The sequence below is a fragment of the Polistes dominula genome, unplaced genomic scaffold (genome assembly GCF_049000335.1).
Source record: "Polistes dominula isolate Pdom_NZ unplaced genomic scaffold, Pdom_raw_medaka contig_482, whole genome shotgun sequence".
Taxonomy (NCBI): Eukaryota; Metazoa; Arthropoda; class Insecta; order Hymenoptera; family Vespidae; genus Polistes; species Polistes dominula.
Window position 1 is genome coordinate 1,736,985 of NW_028301016.1, and position 17,729 is coordinate 1,754,713.

At 31.4% G+C, this 17,729-nt stretch overlaps 1 protein-coding gene across 2 annotated transcripts in view; it reads right to left on the reverse strand.

The window, feature by feature from the left end:
- Window positions 1-17,729, reverse strand: part of LOC107064453 (protein amalgam) — a 97,105-nt gene that overhangs the window by 42,620 nt on the left and 36,756 nt on the right. For both annotated transcript variants that reach the window (XM_089174146.1, XM_089174145.1), the window contains exon 2: window positions 13,536-13,633. In XM_089174146.1, coding sequence (XP_089030272.1) covers window positions 13,536-13,633 — 98 coding nt within the window. The remainder of the gene's footprint in view (window positions 1-13,535; window positions 13,634-17,729) is intronic.

Below are 17,729 nucleotides of genomic sequence, written 5' to 3' on the forward strand. Positions count from 1 at the left end.
TATATCCTGCAACGGTTTGTGCACTATGATCGTCTAGCTCAAAACTCGTTTGTAACGTTTCCACGATATTACATAATGTAATGTCATTTTTTTTATTTTACGCTTTTTTCACCCCCCCCTCTCTCTTTCTCCCTTACCTTTCTTCATTTCTTTCCTTTCTTTCTTTGAAAGCACTTTTTAAAAATATCCACGTCATTTCCCTATTCCCACCATTTCACAGCGTCCTTCTTTTTTGTAATAACAGCAACAACAACAACAATAACTACGAGAACGTTGGAGAAACTTAAAGAATTTCAAAGTATTTTCAAATGTAAAACGGTTGCCAACGCTTGGACCTTCTCTCTCTCTCTCTCTCTCTCTCTCTCTCTCTCTCTCTTTCTACTTCTGTGTGGATAATACTCGTTATTCATAAACCTGAGTTAAATTTACAACCCTTTTTATTTTTAGTTTTTTTCTTAAACGTACCTCACGATTGACTTCGTTTCATTTTATATATATATATATATATATATATATATATATATATATTTTTTTTTTTTTCTATATTTTTTTCTGCTACTTTCTCTCTCTCTCTCTCTCTTTTACTTTCTTTTAATTTTTTTTTTTTTATAAGAAAAGAAGCGGAAAGGACTATTAAGGTTGCTCGGCTAAATCCGCGGTAACTTTCCTCGTTTAGCCGAGTTCTTTTTCTTAACTCTTAGCGGTTTACCCCCAACTTATCGACGTTTTTAATGCGAAACAATGTTTGTCACGAACTCTCATAATCAGCTTGAGTATTTATTTCTAACGTATTATTATGACTACGTGTTTATTACGTCTTGCGCGTTAACCCAATTTCTCATTCCTTGTTTATTGACATCTCTCGAGAATAAAACAAAGCACATACACACATCTATATATATGTATGATGTATGTTTATGTATATGTGTATGAATATTCGTGAGAAGAGTCTTCAAGTCAGTAGTTGGTTGTACGGTCTTCTCGATTCGTCCTTGTTAGTTGCATTCAGTAGAATAGTAGAAGTAATATAGCGTCTCGTAAAACGTGGTAGGTTTCAGCAGAGATCGCCATCGTGTATACGTTAGCACGATTCTAGACTTCTCTTACATCTGACCCCCACCCCTCTTCTCTTTACCATACCTTGGCATCGTTGGCAACCGCGTCAATAGCATGCCGGAGAGTGATGAATATTTTAGTTGGCCGAAACAACAACATTACTCTACTACGGCTATGTTTGTACAGCGCACTTTGGTGGTGCCGTATTTACGAAGGAATTAACAAACTCTCTACAATCGAGAAGTCAATCGTGTCTACAAAGATAAAGGAACAGGATTTAGATGGACTAGAAAATGAGGATAAAGTTTAAATGCTGAATCGGAAAGGTAAAGGGGGGGTGTAGATTAAACTTAGGTATATATGGATTGGAATAAATGGAAGTTAAACAATTTTTACAAAGAAAAGATATTATGTTAAGTAAAAAATAAATTTTTTTTTGGTTATAATGGAAGATGTTTTAAGTGACCATAAACGTTAGAATTTAATTAATTTAACTTTTTAGATATTTATTGAATTATTATGCAACCAATTAGATTGTAAATCAACCTACTTGAATATCAAGTGATTTTGAAATTTGAGGTTAACCACGACTTACAAGATTTTTGTTCAATAAAAGAAATTATTTTTCTTAAAATTTAATACATAAGTTTATAATTATATATAAATATTTAAAAAATCGTATAATGGGAAATATTTGATGGGGGACTTAAATATTTGAAATATGTAAAAGGGGGTGGATGAAACTTAGGTATACAGGGATTGGAATAAAGGGAAGTTCAACAATTTTTACAAAGAAAAGATCGAAGGTGTAGAATCGAGGGTGTTGTAAATGATCCTAGAATTTAATAAATTTAACTTCTTAGATATGTATTGAATTATTATGCAACCAATTAGATTGTAAATCAACCTACTTGAATATCAAGTGATTTTGAAATTTGAGGTTAACCACGACTTACAAGATTTTTGTTCAATAAAAGAAATTATTTTTCAGAAAATTCAATACATAAGTTTATAATTATATATAAATGTTTAAAAAATCGTATAATTTGAAATATTTGATGGGGGACTCAAATATTTGAAATATGTAAAAGGGGGTGGATGAAACTTAGGTATACAGGGATTGGAATAAAGGGAAGTTCAACAATTTTTACAAAGAAAAGATCGAAGGTGTAGAATCGAGGGTGTTGTAAATGATCCTAGAATTTAATAAATTTCACTTCTTAGATATGTATTGAATTATTATGCAACCAATTAGATTGTAAATCAATCTGCTTGAATATCAAGTGATTTTGAAATTTGAGGTTAACCACGACTTACAAGATTTTTGTTCAATAAAAGAAATTATTTTTCAGAAAATTCAATACATTAGTTTATAATTATATATAAATATTTAAAAAATCGTATGATTTGAAATATATGATGATACATTTTATATTTGGGAGATATTGTTTCATACATTAATATTTCGAAACATTTTCCAAATTATAATTTGGCGTTTAAAATATCTGTTACTGTAAATTTATAATTTTTAGTCTAATTCAGATTTTTAAGCCTTTGAAGTCAATTTTTATGAAGGGTTGTTGGATATCCAATTTATATTTTATTTGTAGAGAAAGTTGTCGTGTTAGATCAAATACTGCACGGGGTTAAATGTATGCTTTTGGTTTGCGTACTATTTATTATTTTTTCAAACAAATTAGAAAATAAATAAAAATAGCCGACTGAGAAATATGTGCTGCAGCAGGAAATGTTTTTTGTTTTTAATCATTTTAAATGTTACACACGATTTTAAAATATTACGAGTTAGATACTCTTATTTGGTCAGACATATTTAATGAGTAATATCTGAAAAGCAAACTTTAAAGGTTTAATTTTAAGATGAGGACGAATTAATTTGATTTAATTTATTAATATCCGTGTTCTCGTTAAAAGAAGAAAAAAATACATTTAAAAATACAAACGTTATGTTTAAACACGAGTTATAATATAAATAAAGTATCATAGCATATTTTAACGATTCAACAGATATAATAACAATTATTAAACACAAAGTATTTACATTAATGTCAATATATTTGATCAATGATAAAAATGTTTCCCGTTATAACAATACGAATGCGATACGTTTTATCAAATTATCGATTCCATTTGTAAACAATCGAAATGCGTACGTTAAATAAATTTCAAATATATATACATATATGTATTTTCCAACAAATTAACTTCTATAAATAATACACCATGACTGACTTACATTAAAATCAATAAGACTAATTGCAAATCGTTAACATCAAAAACAAAACAACAAAAAAAAGAATTCATCACTAACGTTAACTCTGATTCTACGAAACAATTAATTACCCATAAAATATCTCATTTCTCATTTATCAAACATCAAGTCGATTAATAAAATATAACCGGCGATAAATAAGTAAAGAATTAATTAAAACGGAACGATACCGAACTTATTTATAAATCAATACGACGTATATATTCCCCATTAAATGCCATTTATATTCAATAGATAATAAACAAATCGAATGAAATAAATATAGTCGAATGAATAATAGAAAAAAAAAAACAATAAAAGTAACAACGAGAAAAGAAGATCGGGAATGGAGGAAAAGAAATAGAAAGATAGGGAATGAAGAAATTTATTTCGACGTTTAACCAATACACGACGAAGAAGAAACGGCATGGATAGCGTATTTTGTCCCCCTCCCCCGTCCCCTTCTACCTACCCCATTCTCTTTCCAACCCCTTCCTTAATCTATACTATATAATTCCTTCCATCTAGGAAGCCCTTTACGAGCGAGGAAGTTCAACGACGACGTTGGCGCCATTCGTTTGCCAGATGAACAACCCCTCTCACCTTTCTCAAACCCCCAACTATCCTTCCCCTTCTTCTCCCACCCCTATTTCGACTAGGTATTTCTTCGAGCTAACTCTACGAGGTAGCTCAAGCAACCCGCGAGAGCTCATCGGCCATTCACGCGATCCGAAACTAAACAACCGTGAAGTAATTTGGCCGAGCCGAACCGTTTGACGTGATAAAGTCCAATTAAGCAACGCGATTGGTGCGCAGACGCGCATGATAGGAAAAAGAAGAGGATAGAATAAAAACGAGATGGAAAAATAGATAAAGAAATAATACTGCATTAACCAAACTTTCAATTGTTCCCATAATTATCAAAGTGTTATAAGTCAAAATTGAAAAAAAAAATGAGCTTATCAGTTATTTAATACATACATATTATTTTACATGAAATTAATTCAATGTAATTTTTATGAAATTGTCCAAAATGTTAAAAGTATTTTCAAATAGAAAAAACATGGAGTCATTTTTTCCCGCCATAAAAAAGGTCGGAAGAGGTTATGTAAAGCTTATTAGTTTTTAAAGCTGAATTGTTATGCTTATTGGATTTTATTATTAAATCTTTTTTAAGTTATTATTAAGAAATATTATTAAATTGCTAACAACTGGTAAACAAACCCTAGAATAAAAAATAACCAAAAAATGTGATACTTATCTATATTAAATACTATAAAAGTATATACACTGTTATATAAATATATTATAAACTAATTAAAAATATTTAAATATAAATATATTATACACTAATTAAAAATATATTGATACAAATATATTATACACTGTTATAACTAATTATAACTAATATTATATCTGTTAAAATTTTTGGTAAGATGTTTTTTTTACTTTTATAATGTAAAATATACTTTCTCAAACAAAAACAAAAAGTTATATATCAATATTAAATAGAATTCATTTACTGTTTAAATGTAATTCTTCAAGTATCTCAAAACAAAAGATTTATGATCACTTTCATAATTATGGGCACAATTACTAAGCACAAATTTATAAATTTTCTGTTTTTAAACACAAAATTTATAATATTTGTTCTTATTACATTTATCCACATGTGATTTACACATTTTACATTATTTACAAGATATTATTGTTAGACGGTTTCTAAATTTGCTCTCGGTCCGGATCGACAGGTCTGAACCAGTTGCGTTCACGGCACAAGTCATCTGTGAATGACCTGAATTATTGAGGCAATTTGGGTAATCATTTTCTACAAAATGACACGAATGTTGAAACGAGATATTAATAAAAAATTAACTCAACACGAGGAGGTCAATAAAGATTGGATCAAAAATAAAACACAAATATTAATTATGGATTTCATTAAGCCTGGCCGATCTGAAATTGTTTCTAATTGATCTAACATTGAACTTGAATCGCATTAAGTACTATTGAATGATAAAAGTGACATTCTAAATCAGGAATTAAAGATTAATATTCTAAGTAATTAAATGTTCGATTAAGTTTATTAATTTATGTTTCTTGTATTTTATATGTAAAATGAATTAAACATACACATCTTTATATTTTTATCATTTTATGAATAGACCGTAATTTTGATTTTTTTTTTTTTTTTAAATATATTTAGTTTTATTTTACGTTGAAATAAATGAATGAATTATGCATATTTTAATTTGTTTTCAATTTACACGGTTTTACGTATAAAAATCTACAATTTCGATTTACACGATTTTCCTCAGTATAAATCAGAGGATAGGTGTATAAGAAAAAAAAAAGAGATAGATGGATAAATCTAAAAAAAAAAAACGAAAATAAGAAATCTTTTTTTTCGTTCTCAATTTATGTTATACTGTTATGCCAATAGGAATTGTTCCTGTGTGTCCATTCATATCCTATTTATTTTCTTTTTTTAGATTTACACGAGATGCATACGAGTGTTTCTTCACCTTTTGGAGAAGAAACATATGCAACTATAGATAGGTATGCACGAAGGAAACGTTACTCCTCCCCCTCCCCCTTCTCCTCCTACTCCTCCTCCTTCACCCTCCTTCACACCCTTTCACTATCCTTTTCTCTTTCCTTCTATCTTGCTGCTGTTCTTCTTCCTTCTTGCACGAGCTTCATCTTCACCTTTCGATTCTCACGGTTCTCGGTTCCTAGATTACAAGCAACATCTCTCGGCCCGGTTTTGCGAGTATCCACCAACCAGCAGCGTGCATCTCTTTCCTCTTCTCCTTTACTTCCGTTTCTACCCAACATCGTAATACACGCGAGAGAGAGCTTTGGGTACTGTTGCCCGAATGAAATTGAAACGGAAATTCTCCGTCTATTCTCCAAGCTTGCTAGGAGATAGATAAGAATGAAAAAAAAAATAGAAAAGATAGAAATAAGATAGAGAAAGTAGGATAGAGATAACGAAAAGAAGAAGAAGAAGAAGAAGAAGAAGAAGAAGAAAAGTAAGCGAAGTAGTTGCACCCAATGGCAAATATTCTAAATCGATTTTTTGTTTTTCGTCGCTTCATCAGTATAAGTAGAAACGCGTTCAGCATAATCCGTGCAAAAAGCGCTTACCCACCTAAATAAAGGTAGACTAAATTTTAATGCAACCTGAACCAAATGGAAATGAAAAGAAAAAAAGAAACAGATCAAGTAAAACAGAAAGAGAGAAACAACACAAATACAATTTTGTACACGTGTATATAATCGACGTGTAAATTTGATTTTTTTTTTTTTCATTTTTCTTCTACCCATGTTCTTAGAATAACTGTTAACACAAGATTTTTCGGATGTTTTGTGTTCATTATTTTTTTTTAAATTTACAAACATTGTAAAACCTTTGCTCACCACACTTGGTCCTAATTACCCAGACCTTTTTTGCAACTAGAGTCATTTTTCTCAATTGTTCAACTTTGGTAATTTTTTAAATATATTTAAATTTAATTGAAAGCTATAAAACCTATATAGTCTTTTTAAGTAAGTATTAAAGAAGTCTCAAAAAAATGTTAAAGTAAATCTATGCAATAGTTTCTCTTTTATAACGATTTTTCTCGTCCGGGTCCAAAGGACCCGGGTGTGGTAAGCGTGTTACTCCAGGAAGGGTGGTAAGTAAAAATTAAATAAAGAAGTTGGTAGAGGGGATGAATTAACATTAAAGCATTAAAAATCAATATATATTGTTTTAAAAATAATATTTAAATTTTATATTCTTTATAATTATTTATAACTAGTTTGAAATGAGTCAAATTGGCTTAACCCGTAAATTTAGTGTCAACATTGATAATGCATTTGTCTGTTTGTACAACTTCCTTAATTTGATATATAAATCCTTGTTGACAGGATATACAAGATGTTACGAAATTAGAAATATGTATCATTTTTTTCCCATCATCCATCATCCTTTATCTAATCGTTTAGATGATGGTGTATACCTAAGGGAAAAGGAAAGGTCTTCCTCTCTCGTCCTTCATATCGAACGAAATCTCAGCAGCCTATACGTTTCTGTTCTTCCTGTTTTCCTTTGGTCCTTGACTATACAACAGACACTAATACAAACGCGTTACTTCCTTCTAGAATAACAGCTGTCTACCAACGTTGAAATCTACCGCGAATATTACGAATAATTAATATGTTGCTTTGTTTGCTCGTGTTACAAGAGGATGCAGGTAAACCTAACCTTTTCCATTATCTCTCTCTCTCTCTCTCTCTCTCTCTCTCTCTCTCTATCTATCTCTCTTTCTATCATTCTCAAACCTTGTGTCTCTATTATCAAATGTTTATCAAGTTGAAAGTAGACAAATATGTAATAATTAAATGCTCTATTCATTAATAAGATAATATGAGCCATTTATTTAGAAAGTGGTCTAACTCCATTTTACAAAAAAATCGAGTTAGCTACTGTAATAGTTACATTTTTACGCAATCTTTTCATTCTAAAGCAATTTGTTACTAATATACGTATTAAAAATCAGATAATCAAATTTAATTTAGATAATTAATCAAATTTTCCTATGTCTTCAGAAAATGTACAGAATACCACAGGTGGTCGGCTTTAGGGTCATGCATTATGTATAACTGCGTATATAATTAAAAACCATTGTTTATTGATACCAAATATGTATGGGAATGAATAGAAAAACCTTGAAATGGAAGAAAAAAAACAGCTCACATTGAAGACTAATTATACTCATAAAAAATTTACGTAGGTGCCTCTATTGGGTATTGAAAGAATCCTCGAATCTTTCTACATCTGCTGATAATAATTAGAATGCAGCTAGTATCCTACAGTATAGAGTCCTGTACAGTATCCAGTCCTGGAGGATTTGTTTGAATGCCACTTATATGGTGCGGTAGGTTGTGGAGGATGCAACATAAAATCCGCATTAGATATTATTTTAAACACTTAAAACTACTCTATACTGTGTATATAATTAGGAAACACTATTTATTGATACCAAATATGTATAGGAACGAATAGAACAGCTGGTATATTGAATAAAAAAGTAGTAAAATAGTGCTTAATTAGAATACTAATTAAACCCATACAAAATTTATGTGGATAGCACTAACGAGTATCAGTAGATTCCTCGAACCCTTCTACGTCCTTAAATAATTGTTATAATGCCACTAATGACTTACAGTAGGCTCTGAATGATTTTATTTGATGTCACCTATACGCGGTAGTAGGCTATGAGGCATGCATTTTTTATGCCACCTATACACGGCGGTAGGCTGTGGGGGATGATTTGTGAAATCTGCCTAAATTACTATTTTAAACCCTTTAATCTGTATACTTCATTCTATCTTATTCTCTAGTATCCTTAATCCTACAGTTGTATGGTGATGGTCTATTTTTCTCTTTTTTGTGACTTAGCATTTCGTCATTTTTTTGTTTCATCGTTTCATCGTTTCATTGTTTCATCGTTTCATCCGTTTACAAATCCCGCCGACTCTGAAGAAGTTTTCACTTAAAAAAAATCAAACGTACTTTCAACGATATCAAATAAATTCAATATTAATCACGGTATATCATTCGTGCTCTAACGAAAATGAAATTACATTTAACCGTTCGTCTAACAAGCTTGTCAAAGCAGCAACAGCAACAGCAGTAATACCAACTGAAGTGGTGTAAAAAGAGGAAGAGTAAGAGGAAGAGTAGGAGTAGGAATGAAAAGGGGTGGTAAAGCTCGGTACGAAGGTGCGACTATTTGGCAGACATGTTTGGGCTCGTGCGAGATCAAACTCATAATCTGATCGGGCAGTTGCAAACGATAGCTACGGACCTTATGGACGTTTTGCCAATAGGAATAAATAACGCGTTTAAATGCAAACGTAATATATACGTCGTGAATACATCGATGTTCATCGAAAAATATTATATTTCTGTGTGTTAGTAATCAAATCGTTCAAATTTACGATACTAACTATACAATATCTCGTTAACTATTGACATTTCGATGACCTTCACTTAATACTTTTTTACGCAGAATAAAGAAAGGAGTCGAATGGTATAAAAAAAATGTAGAGTTTCGTTTAAAAAATAAGTGCAACTGCATCTAGCGGATGCATCGATGCATTTTCAAAAAAAGTAAGGTCATAGGAAGGTGACATGTAATATGCCATATAACTTTTTCCTTTATCATTTTTCTCTATTGTTACTTAAAAAGAAGTTATTACCCGTCCCAGTTACAAGATTCACCCTGTATACGTGATTTCAAGTAGTATTCAAGTTCCCATATAAATGAATACTTAATTATTAACTTAATTTCTTTTCTGTTCTTTTTGAAAAAATTTTTTTCTTTTTTTACGAAAGGATAAACTCTTTTTCTCTTTTTTTTTTTTTTTTGAAGAGTGAGTAGAACAAGCGAATTTTCACTCGCTTTAAAACAAAATCGCATCGTTATCGCGTTACCATCGTAAGTACGAAGCTTGAAAATCGCTACCCGAAAATGGAAATCAAATTAAGTGGCGAGCTCGTCGCTGTCTACTCTCGAAACCGCGAGAATTTAGGTACGGTCGATAAAATTTATTTAATTTTACTCAAAAACTTCACGTCAATTTGTAACCATGGTAACCTCATTATCGATTTTCTCTAGAGAACCACCGAACTTACGTTACTTTTACAATAACCAACTTCACATTATTATTACGTATTATCATTATTATTAGCTTTAACACGATTCAACAACGGTGATAATCAAATTTTTAAGCATTTTCATCCTGGTTTTTTTTCCGAAGAATTCTGCGTTGCTTTTCTCGATACGACTAAAAGTGTTTCCCCTGGTTCGTTGCTTCTTCTTAGAAGTGAATTTAAAAAAAAAAAATCCGATAAAACGAAATAAAATAAAATAAAATAAAATAAAAATGAATAAACGAGGAAAAGTAGAAAATAAAAAGAAAAATGAACTGTAAGGTCATTTTAAAAAAGGTTAAAGAATAATAATTTCAAACGAACCTAACAAAAAAGGGAGAGACTCGTGATTTCAACACTGCTCGATAAATTTTTCGGGTTACCGCTTCAATTAGGTTTAAAATCGTAGAAATACTTTGCAACCCTAAGAACGAGTAGAAGAAACGTCCCTTTTGGTACGAGGAGGATTATGGATAGAAGGGAAAGATTTAGACGACGAGAAGAGACCACCCACCCTAAACCCCGTCGTCGTTTTTGCTCTCAGTTTCCGGAGGAAGTAATTTCGACTGTTTAATGAAATTTTAAAATTTTTTCCTCGACTCGATGTAATATATATAACTGCGTTCTACGACCGACGAATCGCAGAATTTTTTTTTTCCATTTCTTTCTTTGAACGTACTTTTCGCAAACGTAAAAGAAATCTCGTGCATTTGAAATAAATTCTACTTTCGTTAAAACGAATTATATCTACCAAGGAAAAAGAAGAACGTCAATTATAATAATATAATCTTATATAGTATTTATATATATTATTTATAATTATATAATATAAAATATTTTATTATTTAATATATTATATTTATAATTTAATTATTTTATATATAATATTTATTTTGTATAATATATATTATATGTTATTATTTAATATAATTAAATTATATATAATATTTATATAATGTATATAAAATTGTTAATAATATCAATATATTTATAATATAATAATAAAAATATAATAATATAATAATATGCACATAACAATAATATATATAATAATGTAATACAATTTAAATAAAAAGAAAAAAAAACCATTTTTACTTGGATAAAAGTAATAGAAATTGAATTATTATAAATTTGTAATAGCTTACAGCGAGATGAAACTAAATTATTTCATTTATTATTACTTGACTTCAAACGATAATAATAACTTTAAGATGAAATTAGAAAAACGCTATTGAGAGTAAGAAAACCCTATTTCACGTTCATGAATATCGACTCTGCTCGTCGAATATGCATTATTCTAAGAACTAACTAACTAACTTTAAATCAGTTTGAAACGATATCACCGTAACTGCGGGATGATCTCCTATCGTTGCTAAACGAATTAACATCACGTGCAGGTAACAAATAAAATTGCAAATTGCAGCCAAAATAATATAATGTAACATATAATACAATATATTATACAACTCTTGATTAAAATCCCTTTTAAAAGTACAATTTCACGAGAGTGTACAGTTTTTATTTTCCATTAGATCATCATTAAATCATAGCTAATTATTATTCAACATAAGCACCATAACCATAACCATATATTACCTAATTTATCTATTCATCCATCTGTTCTATCTATTATCTATACATACATACATACATATATATTTATATAATCTAAACGAGAACTTGGATCGCGAGTATTCGCATCTCGAAAGCGAATAATCGATCAGTATACGAGGTGGATTTTAATTAAATGTAAAGGCAAAGCTATGGAATTGTTTTATCGCAGAAGCACGTTGGAAACAAAAGGGGAGTGGGGAAAAAGACAAAAAAGCGGAGAGATCGAAGGTAAACAAGCGATCGTTTCAATCCCCCCGACCTACATATCGAACACCATCGATTATCCGGTTACAAGGCGAGAGAAAGAACTTTACCGTAAAATAATGCCGATGGTGAATTGAGACTCGACATTTTCATTTCCGTACCGGCGTGTCATCGAACGCGGAGATGAATTCATACGTGCGTAAGTAAATCGCTAGAGAGTTATACGAGTCCGGTTCGTGATAACTTTTTTTTTTCTACCCCTATTTTACAAAAAAAAATTTTTTATTCCTTTCATTCTTTTTTTATTTATTTTTTTTTTTTTATCAGAACAATATACACACGCAATTCCCTCTATCTTTTTTCTTTTCAAGATTTTTAATTCCGATTTTTTTTTTTTGTCCTCCCAGCACATTTGTGAAAGTGTCGACTTTGAAATCATAGTTAGTTTTAACCACGTTAGTGGTTCGAGAATGAAGATGAAGAAGGAGACGTTTAAAAAAGTGTGCTCGAAGAGGATTCCGTCGAAAAGGAAAACGTACTTTTTCAAGAGGATTGTTAGGAGTGGGGGATGGGGGTTGGTGTTGGGGTTGGTTGGCCAGCTCGGATAGTAAAACGAGTTAAAGAAAAGAAGAGGAGTAAGACGACGACGAATCGTATGCTCATAGTAACGAGACAGAAAGAAAAAGAAAGAGGTGGGGATAAAAGGGAGAGGAAGGGGGAAGAGGTAGCCGCTTAACAAACTGCTGAACTCACACCCCGTGGGATTTTATTTCTACTTAAATGGAGCTGCCGAGATACGCAGTTCGATTCGTGCCGAACCGCTCCAGCTCGGAATTTATTTGCACCGTTCGTTAGCTCCCGTTTTCCTCCTACTTTTCCTTTTTCGTCCACCTACACCTCCACCTCCTTCTCCTACTCCTTCTCCTCTTCTTCTTCTTCTTCCTTCTTCACCTTCAACTCCCACCACTTCCTCTTACTCTTTCTCCATCGAATGAACGAAAGAACGAACGAACGAACGAACGAACTCCTATCCTTTCTACAACTCTCATGGAACTTTTCTGTTTTTGAATTACGCGCGATAATGTCGGTTCACGATTCAAGGTGAGAATTCGCGCGAGAGAAACGGTAAAGTTGAAAGAGGGGCTATTATCATCATACTCAAGAAAATTTTCTAATGGAAACCACGATCGATTCAACTCGTTCATCCTACTAAGAAAGAAATATATGCCATACTCGAGTGAAACCAATCGACCACAAATGCGATATAACGATTATGATCTTAATCGTGAGTGAGAAAATGAGAGAAGAAAAAAAAAATAAAATGAGAGAAAGAAAATAGTACTATCAAAAAGAAAAAAAAATAATATTGAAATGAGAAAAGAAAGAGAGAAAAAGAGAGAGAGAGAGAGAAAGATTATTAACGAACGTTAATTGCATTTTACGTAGGACTTTGAAAGCGTGTAATAAATTTTTTCTACCCCCTTTTATTTTTTATAACTATTTTCTTCTCTCTCTCTCTCTCTCTCTCTCTCTCTCTCTTCTTCTCTCCCCTATTCCAAAAAGTTATACCGGTTGGTTAATACGCGGGTCTCGGTTAACGAGATGCTCGATTATAATTACGTGCGGTTGACATTAATTAATCGGTAAACGCGAGTTTAGAGTTACCGCGAAATTCATGTGGCTCACCTTGTACTGACCGAGATTCTCCACGATGCAAGTGAAGATGGCTTCACGACCAACTGAGATGGTTAGATTGTTCAGCGGTTTCCCGAATTTTGGTAATTCTGTAACAGAATCGATAACTCTTTTGTAAACATAAGACGAGACCTTCGAATAAAATGTGATACTTCACAAAATTCGAACAAAGTATGAAAAGTAAGTATGGGTAATACGTTAGAGTAAAGATAAGGGATAAGAATTATCAATTTTTTCTTAAAGTTAAACATTAAAATACACATTTTTACAGTTATATCCAAGGATTTCTTTTGCCTTAAACCACTTGACTTGTTTCCTCTCACTTACTTACTTTTATTTATTCGCTTCCTTGCTTGCTTGCTTGCTTGCTTGCTTGCTTGCTTGTTTGCTTACTTACTTACTTACTTACTTACTTACTTACTTACTTACTTACTTACTTACTTACTTACAGCATTACTTACTAGTACATACTTATAGCCCACCTACGAGCGTGTGAAAGTTTGCAAAGTACTCCAGGCGTGCTGTGGTGAATAGGGGGAAGGGGGAGGGAGGGTTAGGAGGAAGGGCGAGTTAACGTAAACGGGTCAAGCGCGGAGACTAAGCCGAGCTTCTTTATATTACTCTAGTAAAATCCTTATCTCGCATCCCGATCTCCGAGAATCGCGTTAAATTATCGCTAGGAACGAAGATTTTCTCTCTTAGGTGTTCGTTTCGTAGTAATGGAAAAGGGTGGTTCAGGTGGTGGTGGTGGAAGCAGGTAAAGAACAGAATGAGAGAGAGTGAGAGAGATAAAAGAAAATATCGGGGAGACGTCAAGTAGAGAGAGTAGGGCAATGGGGGTGGGGTGGAGGGGGGGGGCGAGAAAGAATAGATAAAAAGAGTTTTTGAGAGAAATAAAGATAAAATAAGAATAAGAAAGTAAAAGATGAGAAACACTGGATTCACAGTAGGATAGTTGGCGTTAATAACGTCGATGTTAATTAACCGTCAGCCACATCTCAAGACACATTTATCTCCCTTGCTGTCGCTTTTGCAAAAGTTAAACCTTCTCTGTCTCTCTCTCTCTCTCTCTCTCTCTTTCTCTCTCCGACAAATTATCTGACAAACAGCATGGAGTTACAATCATACTAAGCTGCTTCTCGTGTCTTTTACTCCTACTCCTTGTTTCAGCCGATGTTACATCTTTTCGCGGAAAAAGAGGGTTTTCTATTTGAGAGACATCTTTTATTTTCATTATCTTAACAAGATGGCTATATTCCGTTTCTAAAACCGTTATAAACTATCAAACCGAATGTCCTTTTACAAAAGAAGACAGTTTACTACTACTTCTACTACTCAGGTACTAGATATTTATTTGAATCCGTATTATGTCACAAATGAAATGAAATGAAATTTACTTCATTAACTCATTTCTCTTCTCTATTTTTCTCTTTATATATTTACTCAATAAAGGTTTGAGACTCTTACAAAGTATTTGAGACAATTACTGTATACAAAGGAAAGGAGTGTATTAATTTTGTTTATACCCTAACATATTCATTTTATTGTTTTTTTTTTTTTTGGTAGAAAAGGGATGTAAGACGATAATAAAATATGTATCCATCTCTTTCTCTTAAATCAACGTCTAGACGTTGAACTATTTGTTTATTCAAACAAGTCGAATTATTTTCTTCTCTTCTTTTTCACGTCCCCTTTTTTTTTTCTCCAAACTTTTATCAATGTTATTTTTAAACGCAAACAATCCTGAGTATGTGTATGTATATATATATATGTATTTGATTCGGAATATTCATCAAAAGTTTACCGGCTATGTATTATTACAGTTTATGGATCATTAATTACTACGAATGCGGCCAGACGACGATTCCAATATCAATTTCTGCATCATCAAAGATCTGACTTATTTCTATCATATGCTGGGCTACATGGTAAAAATATTTCTCTGCGGTTTCTGGATTCAATTTGCCGTTTACCAATCTGCAAGTTCCGTTCATGTAAAAGCTTGACCGCGGAAGTTCAAACGATCAACGTTTAAAGTGGAAGAGGAACGTCAAAATTGACGCTACTCCTTTCATCGTTTTCCATAAAATTTATCACGTGACGTATTCAAAGCGAATATACTATACATACATATATATCTATACATGTGTATGAAAATGTTTGAAGCTATAAGTGAGAGTAACCCCGATGAGAGAAATTTTGGTTAAGCGAGTGATAAAAGTCAACATTATTTCAAAATACTTGATTCAGTGCATCGACCATTACGAAATGATAATAACGATAATAACGATAATCATGTCAATAAGATAAAGAGATTATTTACGTGCTCTTTTACTCGATTGTTTCTATCGAAAAAGTATAATACATATATTGTTGTTTCTAAATATAATAAAAGTTAATTTCATTAAATGTCATATCGTTAACGTGAAACTCTTTATTTGATTTTTGTTTTTGAATTATTTTATATTTTATCATTTTTATTTTATTTTCAATCCTTTGCACTCGAGGCCTATTTCGTTTGCGTTAACCAGCAACTCAAGACCCCTAGTAGCACAAAATATTGAAAAATATTGAATACATGTGTATTCAATATTAAAAACACATTGAATCTCTTTTTAAGATTATTTTAATAAATTTAATATCAATATTAAATACACATGTATTCAATATTTTTCAATATTTTGTGCTACTGTGCTAAAACACATTGAATCTCTTTTTAATATTATTAATACATTTAATATTAATATTAAATACACATGCATTCAATATATTTTGTACTACTTTGGACGATTTTGTCAAATTAGGGAAACATTCGACATGTACTTTAAAATCATTTATAAACAAACAAACGAATACAAATAATAAAATTTTGTTAGGTGAAAAAATTATGTGAAAAAATTATGTGACAAATTTAGAAGCATTTGGATAATTTAATTAATTAATAGAGAAAGGTGATTAAATATTATGAGATCGAACTTCTAAATAAAATACTCACTTCGAGGAAGTTGTTCCGGAATAGATCAAAGATTAAAGCAGTAAAGTGAGAAACCTGAGTTCAATGCCCGCATCCAGTCAGTCAAACGGCTTAATTTTTTTTCAGGAATCCAACAATATGATTTAGCAAAGATAGAACAAACGGGTGTTTTCTTCGATAATCCAAAAATACTTTCTACTAAATTAAATGTCATTAATTATTATATACATACTTCTTATCATAATAATTATATATGTAAGATTCTTAAAAAAGACTGGATCCGGACTCAAACCCGGATCTTTCGCTTTCTGGGCGACTACTTGTATCTGTTGAGCTATCCAAGACCCATTGACCAATCCTTCTCCACGAATGCTTCATAAAATTTAACAGGGAGGCGTTCGTCCCACATTCCAACCCCCTACAAAAACAACATTGGACCCCGAATATGTTCCAGCACCTAACAGCTCTCTTTTACATCTTTACGTCTTCACATGTATCATTCTGAACACAATGCTGAGAACTTAAAAAAGGCCTCTGCCTAGTTCCTCAACCAACCATTACACGTCGCCACTATTGGCTTAACCTCTTCTTCTTTTACATATTTATTTTAACACAAGATTTACGGAACCCGTCAAAATGACAGGTTTTCGATTTAATACTTAACAATTCTGAAGATTGAAACATTTTCAAATGTTTATTACACATTAATATTCTTTAAATATTACATATTGGTTTTTAATTATATAATGCAGCGGAAATATATTTTTAGTTATTTTCTTTGGAACACTTTTATCTTACTATTTCCAGATGTGGTATACCTCTTTTTACGAAAATTCATCAATTTAACGGGTTAAGTTATATAGATATGCAACATTTGGAAATAATAAAAATATAATAACAATGAATAAGAAAAAAAAGAACACTAAACAAATGTCGGCTATTTTCCAGTAAAGACATGAGCAAACAAGTTTCGATTTGTTGTCTACAGTTAGATCAAACCTTCTCATATCACAAATATTAACAGTTCACTTGTGAGCTTTGCCAGTAAAAGAAGTTATTTTTGGAGGTGAAGCATCTCATATTATTTTACAAAACAAGTATATCAAAGTGAAAGATTATAAGATAGAATTTACATGTAAAAAATGTATTGAAGACAACAGTGAATGAAAATCTATAGATTTTTAATAAATAATTTTAAACAAAATTGCATT